General features: G+C 38.2%; 1 protein-coding gene and 1 non-coding gene across 7 annotated transcripts in view; one reads left to right on the forward strand and one right to left on the reverse strand.

Moving 5' to 3' along the window:
- RRM2B (ribonucleotide reductase regulatory TP53 inducible subunit M2B) overlaps nucleotides 1-23,315 on the forward strand; it is a 37,398-nt gene that overhangs the window by 2,155 nt on the left and 11,928 nt on the right. For all 6 annotated transcript variants that reach the window (XM_019973918.2, XM_070802835.1, XM_019973916.2 and 3 more), the window contains exons 2-7: nucleotides 8,779-8,934; nucleotides 13,570-13,686; nucleotides 14,431-14,564; nucleotides 15,137-15,231; nucleotides 18,401-18,534; nucleotides 22,070-22,174. In XM_019973918.2, coding sequence (XP_019829477.1) covers nucleotides 8,779-8,934; nucleotides 13,570-13,686; nucleotides 14,431-14,564; nucleotides 15,137-15,231; nucleotides 18,401-18,534; nucleotides 22,070-22,174 — 741 coding nt within the window. The remainder of the gene's footprint in view (nucleotides 1-8,778; nucleotides 8,935-13,569; nucleotides 13,687-14,430; nucleotides 14,565-15,136; nucleotides 15,232-18,400; nucleotides 18,535-22,069; nucleotides 22,175-23,315) is intronic.
- On the reverse strand, nucleotides 7,297-7,403 carry LOC139187030 (U6 spliceosomal RNA). Its single transcript, XR_011570732.1, has one exon. It is a non-coding gene; the product is annotated as a U6 spliceosomal RNA (small nuclear RNA).

Genomic DNA, 23,315 nt, shown 5'->3' on the forward strand with positions numbered 1-23,315 from the left:
TTTTTCTTTCTGGCTTACTTCACTCTGTATAATAGGCTCCAGTTTCATCCACCTCATTAGAACTGATTCAAATGTATTCTTTTTAATGGCTGAGTAATACTCCATTGTGTATATGTACCACTGCTTTCTTATCCATTCATCTGCTGATGGGCATCTAGGTTGCTTCCATGTCCTGGCTATTATAAACAGTGCTGCGATGAACATTGGGGTTCACTTGTCTCTTTCAGTTCTGGTTTCCTCAGTGTGTATGCCCAGCAGTGGGATTGCTGGGTCATAAGGCAGTTCTGTTTCCAGTTTTTTAAGGAATCTCCACACTGTTTTCCATAGTGGCTGTACTAGTTTGCATTCCAACCTGCCTGACTTCAGGCTCTACTACAAAGCCACAGTCATCAAGACAGTATGGTATTGGCACAAAGACAGAAATATAGATCAATGGAACAAAATAGAAAGCCCAGAGATAAATCCACACACCTATGGACACCTTATCTTTGACAAAGGAGGCAAGAATATATAATGGATTAAAGACAATCTCTTTAACAAGTGGTGCTGGGAAAACTGGTCAACCACTTGTAAAAGAATGAAACTAGAACACTTTCTAACACCATACACAAAAATAAACTCAAAATGGATTAAAAATAAAGATTATTTTTAATAGAGTTTCAGCTCACAGAGATTCAGCACTCAGATTCACAGAGATTCTTACATTTCTTCAGAAAGTTGTAGATTCCAGATTTGGGATTTTACTTTGACTCTGTAAACATTTAGTAACTAACAAATTGTAAATAGCCCTCAAACTTTCTCTTCCTCTTTTGAAACAAACATTTTCCTACTCTAATAGAACAATTCAGATATTTTTGTTTGTGGTGGTAGCTCCAACAGTTCAGACTTAAGACCTGGAAGTTAATTTTTATTTGTTATGCCTATCTTGGTACACACCCACAAAGACAGAGGCAGAACTTTAGATCTAGAATGAAGTTCAGTGAGCACCTGTTTCACAGTTTTTAACTTGAGATGCAAGGATGGCTTAAGTACTTTATTTCTATAGATATATTGGTGCAGCTTGGGCCACCTGCATCAGAATCACCTGGAAAACGTTGTGAGAAATGTAAATATCTGGGTCTACGCCCCACATATAGTGAATCAAAGTCTCTTGGGATGGGTTTGGGACTGCATTTTTAACAAGCACTTCAGATGATCCTGGTACACAGTTTTGTTTAGGGTATGCCAAGCAGCATGTAAAACTACTACCAGGGGTCAAATATGTGTCCCCTGCAGTGGAAGCACAGTCTTAACCACTGGATCATGGTACACATATTTTAAGAACACTGTCTTGAGGAGTTTATAGATGAGCTTGAAGGGGGTTTATGAATCTCCTGAAGTTTGTAGGTGTCATATGTGCAGTTGTGAATATCTAGAGAAAGGGGGTCCAAAATTTTGATAGTTTCCCCAAATTAACTATCTTTAATCTAACTGATAGTCCCTGTTTTCGAAATGATATACCCAGGACCACACAACTCAAGTTTAAAACCAAGATCCAGGTTTAAAAGCAAGTTCTCACTCCTGGGCCAGTAGTCCACCTGTTTTGTCAGGTTTGGTGGGAATAGGAAAATGAAAGTGAAAACACCTACGAATAGTGTATAACTCTGATGGCATCCGAACATTCTACCACACCCGAGGAGAAGGAGAGGTGAAGGCAAGCAAATGAAAGTAGTGTAATTGGAGGTGGATGGGAGGAAGGGGCTGTGTAGAATGCCCGTCTAGATCAGTGCAGGGTGAATGCCAGCTGGGGAGTCTTAACCCAGATGGCTGCCCTCACATGTCCTGGCACTTCTTGGGACCAGGTGTCCAGAATCAGGAAGCACCATTCTGAAAAAGACAATGGAAAGTTACCAAGGAATGCCTATGAGAAACTGTTTCACGTTTTCCTCACTTCAGCATTTGTGCAGTTACAACAAATTAGTTGTCTGTCTACTTTCAGTCTTACCAGCTGTCCAATCCTGTTTACCACTGCCAAATTAGTCCATCAATAAACCTATGCCTCCATGTCACGTCCCTCAAAAATACTCCTCAAAGAGTCTTAATTCCCGCACCAAACTGCCCAGCTCCTCGGACTGGCAAAGCAGCTTTTTCATGTTAACTGCTACATCTTAATTCAGGCTGTCATTTCCACCTCTGAAATGGACACTATCGATGCTACCAAAACCTAGGATTTTCTCTTTTCTAATTCAGCCTACACATGGATATTCAATTTCTCTTTCTCGTGGTACTCCTGTTTATATTAATTCCTACTCAGGAACTTTCCATGACTCTCCATAGGAATGATTTTAAACTGTGCTCCACAATGAATGCCAGCACCTGGGGGTGGGGGCAAGTGGGAAGAGTTGAAGTCTGAGCCTCCTAGCTCCCCGAGATGTTTGAAAATCTTTGACCCAGAAAATTCCTCATGCCTCAGTCCCATTGATACCCACAAAGTGGATACTTTCATCTCATCTCGATCGTTTGCTTTAGCCAAGTCACGTCACCGCTGCCTTTGCTTTATGTCTATTTCTGTCACTTTTAATCCCAGCTACCTCTTTCTCCACCTGCCCTTTCTCTTTCTGTCAAGAGACCTGCATTCCCTGGTCTGTGTTCTCAGCTGTGCTGCTGCTTTGTATCTTCTCCCTGAATAATCACATCCATCCTCTTGGCAACTACTAATAGGATCTTCTGGAGAAGGCAATGGCAAGCCACTCCAGTATTCTTGCCTAGAAAATCCCGTAGATGGAGGAGCCTGGTATGCTGCAGTCCATGGGGTTGCTATGGGTCGGATGTGACTGAGCGACTTCACTTTCATTTTTCACTTTCACGCAATGGAGAAGGAAATGGCAACCCACTCCAGTGTTCTTGCCTGGAGAATCCCAGGGACAGAGGGGCCTGGTGGGCTACCATCTATGGGGTCGCACAGAGTCGGACACGACTGAAGCGACTTAGCAGCAGCAATAGGATCTTCACGCCCTGAAAGAGGAGTGGAGAGAGTGCTCTACCTACCATAGTGTTATATTTTCAGCTTTCTTCTTGATGTCTTGAAACTGAACCCCTTATCTTCTTTATTGATCAAATTGATTTTTAAAAGCTTTTGTGTTTGTAACTTCTTACTGTTATTAATGACTTGGGTTGGTGGGGGTGTTTATTCATATTAAATTCTTGTTAAACATGTAATGTGAGAAGCAAGAGTTTTTGTCTGATTTATTCAGTTATTCTCCAGGTGCTGAGCACTTTCTGACATTAGAGAGACCACACAGTTCTTCAGAGCACACTTGGAAAAATTGTGAAGTGTTTACTGCCTTCTTTCTGGTTTTATTTTCTTCCATTGTCCCCCACATACCATAAGTCCAGATTTAGAAAGTTTTCCAGTTCTTAAAAATGGCCCATGCCATCGTGACTTTTCTCATATTGTTCTTTACTTCTAAAATATGAGTTCTTAGCCCGCATCCACAGAGAATGCCCTGGAGAGCCTAGAATTTGGGGATATATGATCCTCTTGACGGTATTTTAAAATGTGTGTGGATTTTTATCATCAGGAAAATAAGCAGTATTATCATCTGTAGCCCAGTTCAAAGATCTGTGTTCGTTAAAGCTCCTCACTTCACAAGGCAGGATCTTTCCCAATAGCCTCCTAACTCAGCTTCTTAACAATCCACATATTACCATGATGGAACAGGAAGAATATGTGTATTCAAATGTGACTTTCATTTGAAAATTGTTTAAAGATAGTTGTCGTCAGCAGTTTTTGCAGATCCAGATGTTGATCAATTATCAGCATTTTCAAACTCCATTCAGAGCAAGGGTGCTTGGTGCCGAAGGGTTGCTGCTTACGCTGTCATTCCCAATTGTTAGTATGGTGCACACAGCAAATAGAGTGAAAGGAAAGAATTCTAGCTCTGCATATAGACCTGTACCCCTGGGACAAAATACATAACAAAAAGGAAAATGCAAAACCATATCAAAATGCTGCATAGTGGTGATAAAAGCAAGTGCAGTCTACAAGAACTCAAGGAAGAACAAAGTGGGCCAAGATAAGTTTGCAGTATTTGTTGACTGCAGATCTCAACGTTTTAAATTGGGATTTGAATATTTCACTTTTAAAGCCTTTCCAGCAATTTTCTAATTACTTCATGAATTATAGAAGACCACCTTTCTAAGGCCAGAAACATCCCAACAATTAATAGTAACACAATAACAATTTAAAAAGTTCATAACACTTGAGAGTATGCAAAGCACTTTTATTTATATTAGCTCCTCTGATCCTTATAACGTTCCTTTTAAACAAGTAGGACAAATGTTAGTCTTTAATTTACAGGTGATGATGATCAGATTAAATGACTTGCCTGAAAGCATGCATAATAATATTAAGTGCTTACTGTAAGTGAACACGATTTTGTACTATAATGAACACTGTGGACTGAAATATGGTCATTTGGTTTACTTCATGTTCTGATGTAGAGGTAGCAGTTTCCAAAACGTTGATTTTTAATCTCATCTTTACTGTCTTATTATTCACCTGTGAAACACATCCTCCTCAACAACATACTTCATGATCTCATTATACATGGTGATTTTAATCTGGTAAAGGGGAAGGCGAATGCATTCTGAGAAAGTTTTACTCTATTTTGAAATTTGCACCAGTTAACAACCACTGCTTTAAGCCTTATCAGTTTGGCTGGTTTTCACCAGCTTCACATCACTTTGGTTCTTTCAACTTTATTTCTAATGAACTCATCTTTATTTTTACTTTTTCCTAAAGTCATATTTGATGATGTCCTCCTCCTGTCATTTCACTAGTTACATCAGATCAGATCAGATCAGATCAGTCGCTCAGTCGTGTCTGACTCTTTGCAACCCCATGGATTGCAGCACGCCAGGCTTCTGTGTCCTTCACCACCTCCAGGAGCTTGCTCAAACTCATGTCCATTGAGTCGATGATGCCATCCAACCATCTCGTCCTCTGTCATCCCCTTCTCTTCCTGCCCTCTATCTTTGTCAGCATCAGAGTCTTTTCCAATGAGTCGGCTCTTTGCATCAGGTGGGCCAAAGTATTGGCACTTCAGCATCAGTCCTTCCAATGGATATTCAGGGTTGATTTCCTTTAAGATTGACTGGTTTAGTTACATCAGTACCATTTGTTAAATTAACTTTGTTTAGCAGGAGACAGTACAATTGGTCCTTGAATAGCAGGGGTGTTAGGAACACTGACTCTTGGCAGTTGAAAATCCTGATATAACTTTTCAGTTGGCATTCTATATCTACTGTTCTGCATCCACTGATTCAATCAATTGCAGATGGAATAGTATTGTTGTTATTGGAAAAAAATCCACAGATAAGTGGACCAATGTGTTTCAAACCTGTGTTGCACAAGGGTTAATTGTAGTGTATACACTTTTTAGGGGCTTCCTGGGTGGCTCAGTGGTAAAGAGTCCACCTGCCAATGCAGAAAATGCAGGAGACACAGGTTCAATCCCTAGGTGGGGAAGATCCCCTGAAGGAAGAAATGGCAACCCACTCCAATATTCTTGCCTGGAAAATCCCATGGATGGAGGAGCCTGGTGGGCAGCAGTCCATGGGGTCACAAAGAGATGGATACAACTGAGTGAGCATGCATGCACTCTTTTTAACTTTACTTTATCTTACTGTTTTGAATTCAGGTTTTTAAATGGTGAAGAATCTGCCTGCAGTGCAGGAGACCTGAGTTCGATCCCTGGGTCAGGAAGACCCCCTGGAGAAGGGAACGACTACCCCCTCCAGTATACTTGCGTGGAGAATTCCAGGGACAGAGGAGCCTGGCGGGATACATACAGAACATGGAGTTGCAAAGAGTCGGACACAACTGAAGGACTAACACTTTCACATCACACTGGCCCTAATCTAGCTGCCATCCACACATACAGAGATGTAGTGTAAGGCAAGGCTTGGAATTCCAACCTATTTCAGTTCTAATCTTATTTCTGCCAGTTACCAGTTGTGGAATCCTGGGTATGTTATTTACCTACTTCAAGATTTAGTTTTCCCATCTGTAAAATTGGAATACTATAACTATTTGACTAACTTGTTGTACAGATGAAGCAGAATAAATGTGTATAAAGCATCTGTGTGGTGTCAGTTCAAAAGCAGCCTCAGTGCCAGACCTAGAGGACGAGCTCTTATGTGTCCTCCTGTTCTAGAGCCTGGAACTGCAGTGTCTCAGAATCTTACAGCTTTTTTGAGATTGCAAAGTCCTCAGTTCAGTTCAGTAGCTCAGTTGTGTCTGACTCTTTGCAACCCCATGGACCGCAGCACTCCAGGCCTCCCTGTCCGTCACCAACTCCCAGAGTTTACCCAAGCTCATGTCCGTTGAGTCGGTGATGCCATCCAACCATCTCATCCTCTGTTGTCCCCTTCTCCTCCTGCCCTCAATCTTTCCCAGCATCAGGGTCTTTTCAAATGAGTCAGCTCTTCGCATCAGGTGGCCAAAGTATTGGAGTTTTAGCCTCAACATCAGTCCTTCCAATGAACACTCAGGACTGATCTCCTTTAGGATGGACTGGTTGGATCTCCTTGCAGTCCAAGGGACTCTCAAGAGTCTTCTCCAACACCACAGTCAATTTTTCAGTGCTCAGCTTTCTTTATAGTTCAACTCTCACATCCATATGGAAAAACCATAGTCTTGACCAGACAGACCTTTGTTGGCAAAGTAATGTCTCTGCTTTTTAATATGTTGTCTAGGTTGGTCATAACTTTCCTTCCAAGGAGTAAGTGTCTTTTAATTTCATGGCTGCAATCACCATCTGCAGTGATTTTGGAGCCTGAAAAAATAAAGTCAGCCACTGTTTCCCCATCTATTTCCCATGAAGTGATGGGACCAGATGCCATGATCTTAGTTTTCTGAATGTTGAGCTTTAAGCCAACTTTTTCACTCCCCTCTTTCACTTTCATCAAGCTCCTCTTTAGTTCTTCACTTTCTGCCGTAAGGGTGGTGTCATCTGCATATCTGAGGTGATTGATACTTCTCCCGGTAATCTGGATTCTAGAAGTTGAGTACAAGTTACAGTTTTGAGCAAAGTCCTCAATGGCACCACAAATAAACAAAAAACTTGACCACTTCCATTTTAGAAATGTACCTAAATATTTGTGGAATAAATATTGAGTAAATACCAAACTGTATGCTAAGCTCTAAGGATTCCACAAGTATAAATCTGGTTTTTCCTGGGTTTTTTTTTTTTTTTTTTTTTGGTTGGCATAAATTTCCTTTAATAATTTCTACATTTCCAATAGGATTTAATTAAAAATATGGAACGCTTCACGAATTTGCGTGTCATCCTTGCGCAGGGGCCATGCTAATCTTCTCTGTATCGTTCCAATTTTAGTATATGTGCTGCCGAAGCGAGCACTGGTTTTTACTGTTAAGAAGCAGAGTCTAGAGGAAACTGTAGACAGAGAATTAAATTGCAGAGATCTATATGCTTTCTTAGGCATATAATCAAGGCCTTTGGTGTGCTGAGGGGAGGGTTTTGTGAGGGTACTCAGAGGAGGCTTGATTTGAATGGTTTTAGATTATTTCACTGATACATTGCGGTCTTATGTTAAATTTTTTAAAATCTAAAGGTATCCAAAAATCAGAGCACAGGCTAAAGAGAGATTAACAGTCCATTCACTTACTTGTGCACGGGTGCTAAGTTGCTTCAGTTGTGTCTGACTGTTTGTGACCCTATGGACTGTAGCCCATGGGGTCCTCTGTCCATGGGATTCTCCAGGCAAGAATACTGGAGTGCATGGCCATACCCTCCTACAGGGGATCTTCCTGACCCAGGGGCTGAAACTGCCTCCTGCAGCTCCTGCATTGCAGGTGGATTTTTTACTGCTGAGCCACCAGGGAAACTAATGTTTACTTGACATAGTACTCTGGAAATACCACAATATACAAAAAACTGGTCTCCAGTCAGACATATGACTTTATTTTTTCAGGCTCCAAAATCACTGCAGATGGTGATTTCAGCCATGAAATGTATGTATGTATATATATATACATACATATATATGTATGTATGTATGTATATGACATTTTCCTCCTTTAGAGTGCCATCCTCTTTCCAAGCAGTATGCATTTTAGGTATGTGTTTCTTTATCCCACAAAGCTTTGAGACAGTCCCTGTAAGACCATATGCTGTAAAGGAATATTAACATGTAAATAGCAAAAACCAATTGGTACATGGGAAGGCTCAGACAAAGACTGCTAAGTTGTTGGTAAAGAGTTTTCAGATGAGTATGATAATATTTCAGTTAAGATTAGACAAGAAAACTTTAAAATTAAAAAGCAGCTTGTAATAGTAGCCTATTCATGCCAGCATTCTGTCTCGGTGAGAGGCACTGAAGGGACATTTTGTCCACAACTTTAGAAATTTGCCCCCGTGACATTTATGGGTCTAGTTTTTTATGCTTATCCTCAGAGTAACAATAACGGCAATAATATTTTGAATGATTATTATGCACCAGGCTCTGTTTAAAGCATTTTTATCATCAAAATTAATCTCTAAGGTAGGTGTTATTTTACTGATGAGGAAACTGAGACTCAGAGAAGTTAAGGAACTTCCTATAGCCACGCACTTAAGCCAACACCATTGACCACCTACCAGATCACAGTAAGGATTCGAGCTGGGGAGATGGGCTCCCAACTGTGCTGTCTCCCTAACTCTCCCAGACGTGTGTTAGATGTGAGTAAAGGGGAATCTCTACATAAAATGGGTGTTTGTACTTTATTTTTCAAAGAGGTTATCTTCAGATACCAATGAAAATGAAGCAAAGTCAGATGAAGAGCCGCTCCTGAGAAAGAGTTCTCGTCGATTTGTCATCTTTCCAATCCAGTACCCTGACATTTGGAAAATGTATAAAAAGGCACAGGCATCCTTCTGGACAGCAGAAGAGGTAAGTAGCATCGCCATCATCAGCAAACATGTTCTCTAGGGTAGTGTTCACATTTTATATCACAGGACTTACATTGTGAGGTACCCTGGATAAGATCAGTTGTATATGATAATGTTTGAAATTCCTGAGACTGAATACAGGGTTCTCCAATGTTTTGTGTTTAGACTTCTACCTATAAACATGTTTTCTTCCGCAAAAACGTCATCTCAGTCTGCCAGATTTTTACCTCTAATGTGTTTTCGAACATTTTGCCTTTTTTTTTTTTTTGGCATTTTTTATTTTTGGTTGAGCTGAATCTTTGTGGCTACACACAAGCTTTCTCTGGTTGAGGTCAGCAGGGGCTACTCTTTGCTGCGGCGCACAGGCTACTCATTGTGGTGGCTTCTCTTGTTCTGGAGCACAAGCTCTAGGCATGTGGGCATCAGTAGTTGTAGCACGTGGGCTTAGTAGCTGCGCTGCCCTGGCTTAGTTGCCCCGCAGCATGTGGGATCTTCCCAGACCTGGGATCGAACCCTTGTCCCCTGCACTGGCAGGCACATTCTCATGCACTGTACCACCAGGCAAGTCCCATTTTCCATTTTTGAACAGACTTTTGGTTTTCTGTGACCAAATAAGACTAGTTTTTACTTCCAGTCAGTGGAATAAACGAATAAATAAATAAATTTGCAGCTATAGCTGATGGTGCTGAAAGAGCTGCCACACAAGGAATTTGCCCGGGCAATGTACTCAACTTCTGAACTACTGGCCGGAACTCACCATGCTCCACCCTGTCTGGCTCTGCCCTCAGCCACATCAAACCTGGCACAACTGCCCGAGCAGACAGGACAGCTGTGGAATGTTTTCTCTTAGTGTGGCAATTTCTGCCTAGGAAATGAATTGAACCCAGCAAATTAGAAAATGCTCGCTGTTTGGTAAAGACAGTTGGTCATGCAAGCAGTTGCGCCATAGTCTGCAAATAATCCTTATCTTCATATTTGAATATGATGGATGATACCTGTGTATCACTCTGTTCTCTGGGTGTGATATTCGCCTGTATACTGCACATAGATATAACTATTTGTGTAGATATATTTGGATCTATCCATCTATTGATATCTATCGATCAGAAATTTTTTTGTTGTTGTTGAGATTGGCTCTTTATACACACTGTTAAGAATGCAGGTGCTGGAGCCAGCTGAGGTACAAATCCCGGGTCTACCACGTACTAGCTGTGCCACTGGGGAAGTTGCCCTGGGAAGCCGCTCTGTATCCTCGTCAGTAAACTGGGCTAATAGTACCTAGTTCGTTGGGTGGTTGTGTGGATTCATTAGATGTGTAGAATGGTAGTTGGCGTGTAGTGAGAACCAAATAAATGCAAGCTACTAGTTTATACAGAATGGAGGAGATTTATACTAGATATCAGAAGGTACCAATTTTTGAACCTTCTGTTACACTAATTTTATCCCCCCACCCATTTTTGTTATTTTATATCTGTTAACATTATTAACATTTTTGTTATATTGTAGTTAGCATGTAGAGCAAAAAAAAAAAAAAAAAACCAAACCAAAAACCCAGTATTTTCATATCGAGCCATAGTGGTAGGCACACCTGACTGTCCCTAACCGTGATTTTTAGAAAGCTTTTCGTTAGATGTCATTAAGAGAACAAATAGGTTACACAGGTGGCTTTTTCAGTCATCACGTTAAAAAGGTACTTGTGATACTTGTGTAATTACATTTCATCAAGACATTTCTTGCATCTTGTAAGACCTGTACTATGTGTTGCACTACGACTTAAAAATACTACTCTTTAAAAATTAAAATGTACAGCTTGGTACATATTTTATGCTTCCCAGGTGGCTCAGTGGTAAAGAATCCAACTGTCAAGGCAGGAAATGTGGATTTGATTCCTGGGTTGGGAAGATCCCTTGGAGGAGAAAATGACAACCCACTCCAGTATTCTTGCCCGGAAAATCCCATGGACAGAGGAGCCTGGTGGGCCACAGTCCACGGGGTTGCAAAGAGTCAGACATGACTGAGCGACTTAGCACACACGCATGCATGCACATTTTTTACAGACAGCTGATAGGAAGATTCAAATACATAATTAACTGGGAAGTCAAACACATTTTTAGTTCCATATATTATTCATTTAAACAAATTATGTAAGTTACAGTTTAATCATCTTTAGATTTCATTGCTTTACCAGTGATTTACCTTTATTATTAAATATGACTGGTCATTGAAGACTTGATTCAGAAGACAAAGTTCTGGTGTTTGTTTGTTTTTTTTTTAAGCTACTTAGGAAGTTCTGTTACCAATAGTTTGCAATCAACCTTCAGATTGTGAAATTGGGAATTTATTCAAATGAACAAAGCTGGGCAAAAAAATTTACCTTTTAGGAATGGAAAATAATGTAGATAAGTTTAATATTTAAGAGTGAGCATATTGTAATATTAAAATTTAGTGTTAGGAGTATAATACACAAAAACCAGGAAGATGTCAGTTTAACCTGAGTGAACTCTTAACATTATAGAATAGGACCTGACTTTTAGCTTGCATATTTTAAAAGATGTATGCAAATATTTCCTCTCTGTTCCGTTGTATCCCCGACATTTAGCACAGTGTCTGTCATGTAGTGGGTGTTCAGTAAACATTTAAAACATAAAGTAATGGGAAAGGATTTTGGAAAAGAACACAAATGATTGAAGAGATGAAACTTTAGTCTTTTTTGGAAGGGTCAAAGAGATTAAGGCTTTTTAGAATAAATAAATAAAGAGCAAAAGACAATTTAGTTCAGTTCAGTCGCTCAGTCGTGTCAGACTCTTTGCGACCCCATGAACTGCAGCACGCCAGGCCTCCCTGTCCATCACCAACTCCCGGAGTTTACCCAAACTCATGTCCATTGAATCGGTGATGCCATCCAACCATCTCATCCTCTGTCATTCCCTTCTCCTCCTGCCCTCAATCTTTCCCAGCATCAGGGTCTTTTCCAATGAATCAGCTCTTCACATCAGGTGGCCAAAGTATTGGAGTTTCAGCTTCAGCATCAGTCCTTCCAATGAACACCCAGGACTGATCTCCTTTAGAATGGACTGGTTGGATCTCCTTGCAGTCCAAAGGACTCTCAAGAGTCTTCTCCAACACCACAGTTCAAACGTATCTTCTGCGCTCACATCCATACATGACTACTGGAAAAACCATAGCCTTGACAGACAGACCTTTGTTGACAAAACACATTTCAAATGTTTGTGAGATTATTATGAAACATTTGTAAGAGATTTTCCAGAGACAAAATCTACAAGGTACATTTAGAGACAATTTTAAAATTGTAGATTTTACCAAACTCTAGAGTACATTACTATTAATTCCAAGGACTAGTTCCAATAAACACTTTTCAAAATATTTCTACTCCCAGAGAAAGCTGTACCTATAAATTGTTTTAAAACCCAGATTATTACCTGTCTGACATTACTTCTGGGTATAAAAGTAGATTAACTAGCAGTAAAGTAGCAAGTACAACTGCTTAACAGGTGTCTAGTTATCTGTCTAACACAATGGTAAATATTATATAAAATGTTAAAGCCCTGGCTGCTGAAAATCATTAGTATATTCACCTCAGTTCCTTCTTGATCAGTTTCTACTCTCTCTTTCTATTTTGCCCCTTCCTTCATTTCTTCCAGATTGCAGTTTTTCTCCCACCTTTATTGCTATAATTGACATATAACATTGTGTAATTATAAAGTATACAACATATTGCTTTAATACACTTATGTATTGCAAAATGATTACCAGCATAGTGTTAGCTAACACCTGTATCCCATCACATAGTTACCATTTCTTTTTTGTGGTGAGAATAGATTAGGTTAATGTTTTGAAAGGACATCCTGGCCAGCTTCTCAATTAGCTAAAAGATAGAATTCTTCATAATGTTTTGATTTTGTTGTGTTCCTTTGTAATTGTCTTAGTTTGAGCTGATGATATAATAATATCATAGAGTGAGTGGCTTTCAAACAGCAGAAATTTATTACTCACAGTTCTGGAGGCTGGAGATCCTAAGATCAAGTGCCTACAGTTTTGATATCTGATGAGGGCCTGCTGCCTGGTTCATAGACAGCTGTCTTCGTACTATGTCCACACATGGCAGAAGGGGCAAAGGAGTTCTCTGAGGTCTCTTGTATAAGGGCACTAATCCCATTCATGAGGGTGATCTAATCACTTCTCAGGGTTTCCTGGTGGTTCAGCAGTAAAGAATCTGTTTGCCAGTGTAGGAGATGTGGGTTCAATCCCTGGGTCAGGAAGATCCCCTGGAGAACAAAATGGCAACCCACTCCAGTTTTCTTGCCTGGAAAATACCATGGACAGAGGAGCTTGGTGGGCTACAGTCCATGGGGTCACAAAGAATTGGACATGACTTAGTGACTACGCAATAACAACAAATCACTTCCTAAAGGCCCCACCTCCAGATATCATCACATTGAGGATTAAGTTTCAATATGGATTTTGAGGGGGCACAAATACTCAGTCTTAGCAAGAATGATGACTTTTTTCATTTTTCAGATTTTACTGCAAAGATGTCCCACTTAACATTGGGACAGAAGTCAGTTTTCTATACTTTGAGAAGAAGTTAAATTTTTTGAAAATCTTTTTATTTCAGGTTGATTTATCAAAGGATCTTCCTCACTGGAACAAGCTTAAATCGGAAGAGAAGTATTTTATCTCTCACATCTTAGCCTTTTTTGCAGCCAGTGATGGAATTGTGAATGAAAATTTGGTGAGATTTTTGGTTCTACTTTTGTTCTCATTCAGCAGTTAAATGACAGTGATGGCAGTAAGATAATCAGACTGAACCTGAAAAATGTCTAAGAAATGAACTAGATGAAGCTTAACTCTTGAAAAATTTTTTTCTGATGAAGTGTCAAAGGCAAGTTTTCATTTATATTTGACCCCACCCCCCACAAATATCATCAAACCAAGCATTTTGTACCAATGAAGACTGCTTACAAGGCATAAGCATGAGTTTGTGTTTATTCTTAGATAGTGATCCTAATAAAGCATCTGCACCTTAATAACCTTTCCAGAGCTCTTTAATAGAACACTGGGTCTGGCTCCCCACTGTATTATGGTTGGTTAGAAGGCATGCTTTCTTACTAAAAAGAATGGGAAGATGCAAACTTTCGTTGTCAACTGGTAGGGGCTTCAGTAGATCTACTTAAGGTCAATTCTACAAAGCAAAATAATTATTTTTGGTAGATATTCTAAAATTTATTTGGCTTTATAGGTAGTATTTCCAACTAACAGGTCAATTTATTTAATTGCTTAAGAATACAGTATGCAACTAATTGTGGAGGGTTGATGGATTAAACAGTACCACTTAGAATAATTCATAAGGTCTTTCTGACCTGTTTGTGGCATCACAGGTGATTCTTATGTGATAATTCTTATGTTCAGGTTCTGATTTGCAGTGTTTAATGAGAGCCCATAGAATCGGATGTATTTATTTCCCTTGTTTTTTTAGGTGGAGCGCTTTAGTCAGGAAGTACAGGTTCCAGAGGCTCGCTGTTTCTATGGCTTTCAAATTCTCATCGAGAATGTTCACTCAGAGATGTACAGTTTGCTAATAGACACTTACATCAGAGATCCCAAGAAAAGGTATTACTGCTGAGATTTTATTTACAAAGCTCTATCTATCACTTGGTTATGTTAATATTAGGAAACTAAATATAGGGAAAGATTATTCAAATATGGAAGTTTAGGAATACACTATTTTCTATTACTCAGTAATGTGTTGGGTTAAAAAAAAAACTTGCATACGACCAATAAATTTTTGGAAATTATAACTTAAAAAACTGTTCATCAACACATTGTTTAGAAATTAAATATTCTAATTTAGTCAGTTTGTATCAGACCAGATTCAAACCACTAATTTGAGTTTTATTTTGACTTCTATAGTTTATGGACTTGCCAAAATACAGAGAAACTCCAGATTCTATGCATACCATAATTTTCATAGAATCAAATATAGTAGGATTAAAAACAAGTGAATTGGGAATTTCCTGGTGGACCAGTGGTTAAGACTTGGAACTTTCATTGCTGTGGGCTCAGGTTTTGATCCCTGGTTGGGGAACTAAGATCCTACAGGTCTCATGGTGCAGCCAAAAATGAAAACAAACAAACAAAAAAAACCCAAGTGAATAACTTTGCCATTAATTCTGTTTTTACAGAGAATTTTTATTTAATGCAATTGAAACAATGCCATATGTTAAGAAAAAAGCAGATTGGGCCTTGCGGTGGATAGCAGATAGAAAATCTACTTTTGGTATGTAACTTTAATTTATATTTGATCAAATTTGCTTAGGTTATATTTTACATGGTGTAATATCACTATTCCTAAGAATTAATTGGAAGCTGGTGAAAAAATAATCTAAAGCTGTTATATATTCTGTTTATTAAATTAAAAGTTGAAAGAGTAAAAGGTCAGTGCATAATTTCAGGTAAAGATGAATATCTGGGACAACCCAGAGGGATAGGGTGGGGAGGGAGGCGGGAGGGACACATGTACACCTGTGGCCAATTTATGTGGATGTATGGCAAAAACCATCACAATATTGTAAAGTAATTATTCTCCAATTAAAATAGATTAATTAATTAAAAAAAGAAGAATCAAAGAATCAGTCACATAGACTCGGACAAGAATATTAGAGCAAGACTATATACTTTGAGTAATGTTTATTTTTTTCCCTAAAATAAAGCAAGTCAGAGTCCTAATATTTTTCAGGGAACAAATATATAGATTAGTACACTCAAGGCAAGAACAGTTTGCAATAACAGGCTTATTTTTCAAATAAGTTAAATGCAGACACCCTGTAGGATTAATTGAGATCCAATAACGTTTTTTTAAGGAAAGAATTAACATTGTCTCATAAACAGTAGTTGCTCAATAAATATTTATTACATTTAATTAAAAAATTCAGATATTTAATATAAGTAGCCCTAAGTACCTTTCTTATTCTTATCTATTTCATAATTGATTGTCTTTACTTTCTGGTTTTATTCATTATGCGCAGAAGGAGATCTAAAAATTTTCAGTTTGTACTCCTTTGCATTCTTAAAAATTATTGAGGACTCCAAACTGCTTTTATTTATATGGTTGTATCTATTGCGGAGAAGGCAATGGCACCCCACTCCAGTACTCTTGCCTGGAAAATCCCATGGACAGAGGAGCCTGGTAGGCTGCAGACACTTACATATTAGAAATTAAAACCAAGAAACTTTCAAAATATTTACTAATTAATGGATATTAAATTAGCAGTAACAACCCATTATATTTTAAAATAAATAATGTATATTTATGCAAAGAAACACTGTATTTAAAAAAAATCAGTGAGAATAACCTAGTTTTTTTATTTTTGCAAATCTTTTTAATGTCTGCTTTATAGGAGGATGGCTGGATTATATCTGCTTCTGCATTCAATTTCTTGCAGACTGTTGTTTTGGTTGAATTATATGAAGAAAATCTAGCCCCCTTCAGATACGTAGTTACAAAAGGGAGGAGTATTTTACCAGGTTTTTCGGATTGTTGTGATATGTCATGTAGCCTCTGGAAAAACACCACTCTATATTAATGACAGAATGATAGTAATAATGATAAATAATGCCTTAGTATCACTATGAAAACTGTTTTCACCTCACAGACCTCCTGGTCTGTGGATCTCCAGGGATTCCTGGCTAACACATTGAGAACCAGTGATTCAGTGTAGGATGTGGACAAGCATGTAGTATATCAGGGAAGAAACATAAATGTGGCATTGCCTTCAGTTCATTTTGATGATGAGAAAAGCAGTGGTTTTCAATGTGCGTAAAAATCACCTGGAGAATTTTGGAAAAATTCTGCAGATTCCTGGTTCTCACCAGAGACTGATCTGCATTTTATACCCAGCTAATTATCTCATGTGAAGAGTTGACTCATTGGAAAAGACTCTGATGCTGGGAGGCATTGGGGGCAGGAGGAGAAAGGGACAACAGAGGATGAGATGGCTGGATGGCATCACCAACTCGATGGACATGCGTCTGAGTGAACTCCGGGAGTTGGTGATGGACAGGGAGGCCTGGCAGGCTGCGATTCATGGGGTCGCAGAGTCGGACACAACTGAGAGACTGAACTAAACTGAATTATCTCAAAATTGATTGAGAGGCACATGGTGAGAAACTGGCTTTAGAGAAAAACAAAGGGAAACATGAGTGTTCAATATGGAATGAAAAGATTAGCGTGTCTAGAAAATGATGGAAAATGATGGTGTGCCTCGCAGGAAGCATGTTTTCATGACACCACCAGAGAAGTAACCTAGAAAGAGAGAAAATGCAGGAGGGCAGCAGTCATCCCATGGCAATCTGCTTAGTTTTTAAAAAAGTGTCATATACTGCTTACTTTAAAAATATCTTTAAAGAACTTTAAAACATTAAATATACAGATTCAACTTTAATATATATGATGAAATTACATTTCAAACATCAAAAAAAGTACGAGTTACACAATCTTAATGCATTGCATCATAGAGGTTAGCTGTATATTAAAAATACATAGTACTTCTCTATCTCTAAGACAAATCATGATGCCTTTGCAATTCATTATAGCTTTTATAAGAAGCATTTTGAAAGTCTCTTTGTGGTTCACATCTATTCTTGAAAATTTGTAAAAAAAGAAAAGAAAAGAAAATTTGTAACATTTACCCCGTATCATCCTATAATCCTCTCCAAAAAGAATAGCCTTCTGTAATTATTTCTGTTATGATTTTCATTCTGTAGCATTCATGTGAATGCATAGAATAGTTAAAAGGACAATGTTCCTCTTAATCACAGATGTATAAAATTATAGTCTTGTTCCCTTACAGATAAATGTTCACATGACATCACATTTATGTTGATTAAAAATGTCTCAATTTTAACTATCCATTCTTATTAACAGTAAGATGAAAATATAGTAATCTATGTAAATAAATGATAAAGTTCCATCCTAAAACAAGCAGTTCACTAGTCTAAAGAGTTATTTTTGTTTCAAAGGGGTCAACAGAGCATAGTATGCAAACATACATGTATATACATACTGCATTCAAAAACATGTACCCGCACCCATACCCGTAGGCATGTGTAGCACAGATAAATCACCTTTTCTTTTTTCTTTTTTTGAGTGTGGAAGGCTCTCCAGATTTCAAGACCTGCAGGAGTCCAGTGTTGGACATAGCACCTGAAGTAGAGGTGCTTTTCTGCTCTAGTAGGTTAAAGTAGCAAGTTTTCTCCACCGAAGACTTGGCTGTCTTGTTGATTTTAAAATCAACGACCTTGTTGATTTTATTTCTTGGCAAAACAGTTGTGATCTGGTTGTTAAAAATATATATATGTAAAAACATATATTATCCATAGGTAAGCTTGAACATGTCTGCAGTATATATTAATATTTCAGAAAGTGAAGCTATTTTTTTCTCCCCTAGGGGAAAGGGTGGTGGCCTTTGCCGCTGTAGAAGGAATTTTCTTCTCGGGATCTTTTGCTGCTATATTCTGGCTAAAGAAAAGAGGACTCATGCCTGGACTCACTTTTTCCAATGAGCTCATCAGCCGAGATGAAGTAAGGAGTGAAGTTCTTCTAGTTCTGTTTGTATTCCTAGCTGGTGTTCATTTAGTTTTCTTTCCCTTGGAGATGCTTATGGTGACACAAATATCCTGGTGATTAAAATAAGAAGTCATTTCTTCCTTGGATTTTAAGTCTGTGTTTTCCTCCTAGCTCTCTTAGTGTTCCTCCTCAGCCTCTGAGCATCTTTATGCACCAAAGTACTCCTGAGTTCGCACCTTAGCCTCTCTGCTTCCCTCTACATGGCCTCCTGGTTGATCTTATTTATTCCCATGGAATCAGCTGCCACGTAGGTGCTTATAAAAGCTAAAACTTTACCTTTAGCCCGGTCATTCTTTCCTGAGGTCCAAACCCATATATTCAAGTGCATGTTTAGATATTTCCTCCTGGAAGGCTCCACAGATACCTCAAGCCTAGTATTTCAGGAAATCAAACTCATCATTTTCTCCCAAATTATGTTCTTCCTGTCTTCTCTATGTCATTGAGCAAATCCATCTTCTATCCAATCATCCAAATTTGAAATCTGGGAGTCATTTTAGATTGCTTCTTTATTTTTTTAGCCACATTCAGTAACTAAATCTTGTCTCTGTCTGTCGGCGACACTCTTTCCATCTTTACTACCCACCTTTTTCCCCCAGCTCTTGATTACCTTCTCACAAGTTGCCACTTGAAACTTTCCTGACCCAATTAAGGAAAACTAACCACTCTTTCTTCTACATATACCTTTGAAACCTGAGCTTGTCCCTATTTAGGTTCCATAGGATGGCGGAGCCTGGGGGGCTGCCGTCCATGGGGTCGCACAGAGTCGGACACGACTGAAGCGACATAGTAGTAGTAATAGTAGTAGTAGTAGTAACATACATTGTACTTGTCTCTCTAAGCTCCTCAAGTGCAGAAACCTTGTCATTGATCTTATTTTCTCAGGGTTTAGACTGTTACAGCCATTCTGCTCACATTGATTGACTTATCCTGGCTTCTTAGCTTATTTCCATATTGACCTTGTCAAGTTATTTAATTTCTCTGAGCCTCAGTTTCTTCAACTATACATCTTAACAGGGTTTTGTTAAAATGCAATGAAATAGTATATATGAAAGTACTTTTCAAGTGCAACAAAATGCTTTGTGTAATTACATTTCTGTTGTTTCATGTCTTTAAATTTCTAGTAATTTTAATTAATGTCATGTATGATTATTACAGAGAATTAAAAAAATAAAATCATTCAGTCTCAAAACACCTTTCATATTGTATTGATATTTCCTTCTAGACTATTTTCTGCATTTCTGCATTTCAGTTCAGTTCAGTCGCTCAGTTGTGTCCGACTCTTTGCAACCCCATGAACTGCAGCATGCCAGGCCTCCCTGTTCATCACCAACTCCCGGAGTTCACCCAAACTCATGTGCATCAAGTCGGTGATGCCATCTGTCTCATCTCATCTCATCTTCTGTCGTCCCTTTCTCCTCCTGCCCTCAATCTCTCGGCTAAGCGCTGAAGAATTTATGCTTTCGAACTGCAGTGCTGGAGAAGACTCTTGAGGGTTCCTTGGACAGCAAGATCAAACCAGTCCATCCTAAAGGAAATCAACTCTGAATACTCTTTGGAAGGACTGATGCTGAAGCTGAAGCTCCAATACTTGGGTCAATTGATGCAAAGAGCTGACTCATTGGAAAAGACCCTGATGCTGGGAAAGACTGAAGTTAGAAGGAGAAGAGGGTGACAGAGGCTGAGATGGCTGGATGGTATCACCAATGCAATGGACATGAACTTAGGCAAACTCCAGGAGATGGTGAGGGACAGGGAGGCCTGGCCTGCTGCAGTCCATGGGATTGCAAAGAGTCAGACATGACTAGGCGACTGAACAATAACATTTTAAAGGCCATCATACTTACTTGTAGATTTATTTCCAGAAATACAATAACAATTTGTAGCACCACCTAACAATATATGAACATGTCTTTTCTACCACAATTGGGAAGTTTTTCCAATTCTCCTTAAGTAATCCTTCCTTCTCCATTGACTTCTGATATCTTCTTTATTATATACTAAGGATTCAAGTATACTAACACCTATTTCAGGGCTTTTTCTTTAACCTGTGTGACAAATTTCATGCTGTAACAAACTATTTTCATTATTACAGTCTCTTATGTTTTGATAATTAGTAGGCTAAATCTCATAACTTTTCTTTTAAAGTATTCCTAAAAGATTCTGCTCATTTAGTCTTGCAGATTAATGTTTCAACTTAAAAACAGTCCCACTGGGATTTTGATTGGCGTCGCTTTAAACCTGAAAATTAATTTTATTCTCTTATTGATTTAACAATTACAAGTGCTTTCCTTTTTCATACTCAGCTCTGTAATTGGTAGGTAGCTATTGGTTCTAATCGATATTTACATTATCACCTTTCAGCACTATATCTGAAATTCTGCCTTTGGTAATTTGAAATATCCTCTTGAGTCGAGTAGGAGGGGTATGTTTTACTAGTAAATTTTCTAAGATTAGTTATTTAAAGAGGCTTTTTCTTGTCTTTTTAATGATTTCTTCTGGGAATGACAATTTAACTTGGAAAATAATCCTTGGAATACAGCCTTTGAGTCTCATCTTTCAATTGTCTTTGGTTTTTTATTGATTCTTTTAGGAAAAGGTAGACAGCTCTGATGTTTAATCCTCTAAAGTGCATATTCCTTCCTTCCTCTCCTCCCTTGTTGGCTTACAAAATTATTTCTTTTTCTGTGTAGTTTAGAAATGTTAATTGACTCTGCCTTGTTGTCAGTATCTAATTGTTAATTTTGTTTAGAACTCCATCATCCTTCTGTCTCTGACCTCCTTCTCTTTTTTGTTTTGACTTTTTGAAATTTTTTTCAGTTGTTTTCAGCTTTATACCACCTGTTCTGTGTTTTGAAATTCCAGTTATTGTAGGTTGAGCCTCCTTGCACTGTTTTCCAATTATTTAAGATTCTATAACGTTTCATGTATTTGCACAACAATTCTATTCTCAAGGTATTTCACAAATTTGTTTACTTCTGTCTTTGAGTTTTCTGCAATGTCATTTCTGCTTCACACAGCTTCAGATGGTATCCTTAATTCTTCAGTTTCCATTTTCCTTGCACTGAATTTATTTTTATCTCGAACCATTCTTGTTTAATATAACTGTTGTGTTTTTGAAATCTGAGTTTTTCAATCTGTCTTAATTTTTAAAAAGTTAAAAATGAATTAATTTTATTTTTGGTTTTTCTTACTTTGTTTTCCCTTCCAAAATGCTTTTGATTGCAGATTTGTTGGTTTTGTTGTTGTTCATGAATTCTTCTTTCATGTTAATTAACTGAGATTTGCCGGCCTTGAAAATTTTTCATTATAGGTTATTATGATTGGCATTTTAATGAGATTTGGAGAAAAGAAGATCCTGGCCCTATTAATCCTTCTTCCATCTTCCAGAAGTTCAGTGTTGCATTCCTAGCTTATATAAAGCCTGATATATCACTGTGTGAAAATAACTGATGAAATTTTCTTTGACAGTGGTATTTTTCTTCTGTTGTAGGGGCTTCACTGCGACTTTGCTTGCCTGATGTTTCAATACTTGGTAAATAAGCCTTCGGAAGAAAGGGTTAGGGAGATCATTGTTAATGCCGTTGAAATTGAGCAGGTAAGCAGGGACGCTTATATAAGTGGCACATCTCTCTTTGATGTTTGACTGCATTAGATTGACTCATATGAAATTGCTGTTTTGTAGGTCAGAATAGATATCAGAAATATTATATGGTCAACCTGGAAGTACCAATAGATGATGTATTACAATTATTATGTCATGTTAAAATTTGGCTTATAAGCCAGTCTTTATTATATATTAAGATTTTATGTATACTAAAATTTGTTTCAGGACTATTTTTAAATTTCATTTATACATCAAATTTCGTGCCATACCAAACTATTCTAATTATCTTAGCTTTAGATTTTTAGCTACTAGAGGGCAGTGATGGTTTCTTGTTTTGTATTCTTTTTTTTTTTTTTTAACTTTTTATTTTAAATTGGAGCATAGCTGCTTAACGATGTTGTGGTAGCTTCAGGTACACAGCAAAGTGACTCAGCCATACATGTACATGTATCCATTCTCCCCTATAACTCTCCTCTCATCCAGGCTGCACATAACACTGAACAGAGTTCCCTTTCCTATACAGTAGGTCCTTGTTGGTTGTATTCTTAAAAAACCAGCAAGGTATCTAGCTTTAAGCATGCATCCTATGTTCATAGAATGAGGAAATAAATGAATTAGTGAATAGTAAAATGTGATTTATGGGCATGTAAAGATCTCTAACTAGAAAGACATGGATGCTTCACTTTAGAATGTATTTTTATCATTTGAAAGAGCTAGTTGAAAAATAAGTAAGTTTTTAAACTTAAAAAAAATAGCTTTCATATTTGAAGAGAGAAAAGTCATAAAATGGATTTTTTTTTTTTAATCTAGTTTTTATTTATTGCTTTGGCTGCGTTGGGTCTTAGGTGCAGCATGTGCCCGAGAGCTCAGTAGCTCCAAGGCATATGGGATCTTACTTCCCCGACCAGGGATCAGATTGCAACCCCTGAATTGCAAGGCAGATTCTTAACCACTGGACCACCGGGGAAATCCCAGATTTTGGAATCTTGAATCACTTTTAGAACTAAATCCAAATGGTTAATATGTTTTTATTTTTTCTCTATTAACACTTTACCACTGTCATTAAGAATCTGCCTACAATGCAGGAGACCTGGGTTCAATCCCTATGTTGGGAAGATCCCTGGGAGGGAGA

This window comes from Bos indicus, chromosome 14 (genome assembly GCF_029378745.1).
Source record: "Bos indicus isolate NIAB-ARS_2022 breed Sahiwal x Tharparkar chromosome 14, NIAB-ARS_B.indTharparkar_mat_pri_1.0, whole genome shotgun sequence".
NCBI classification, from domain to species: domain Eukaryota; kingdom Metazoa; phylum Chordata; class Mammalia; order Artiodactyla; family Bovidae; genus Bos; species Bos indicus.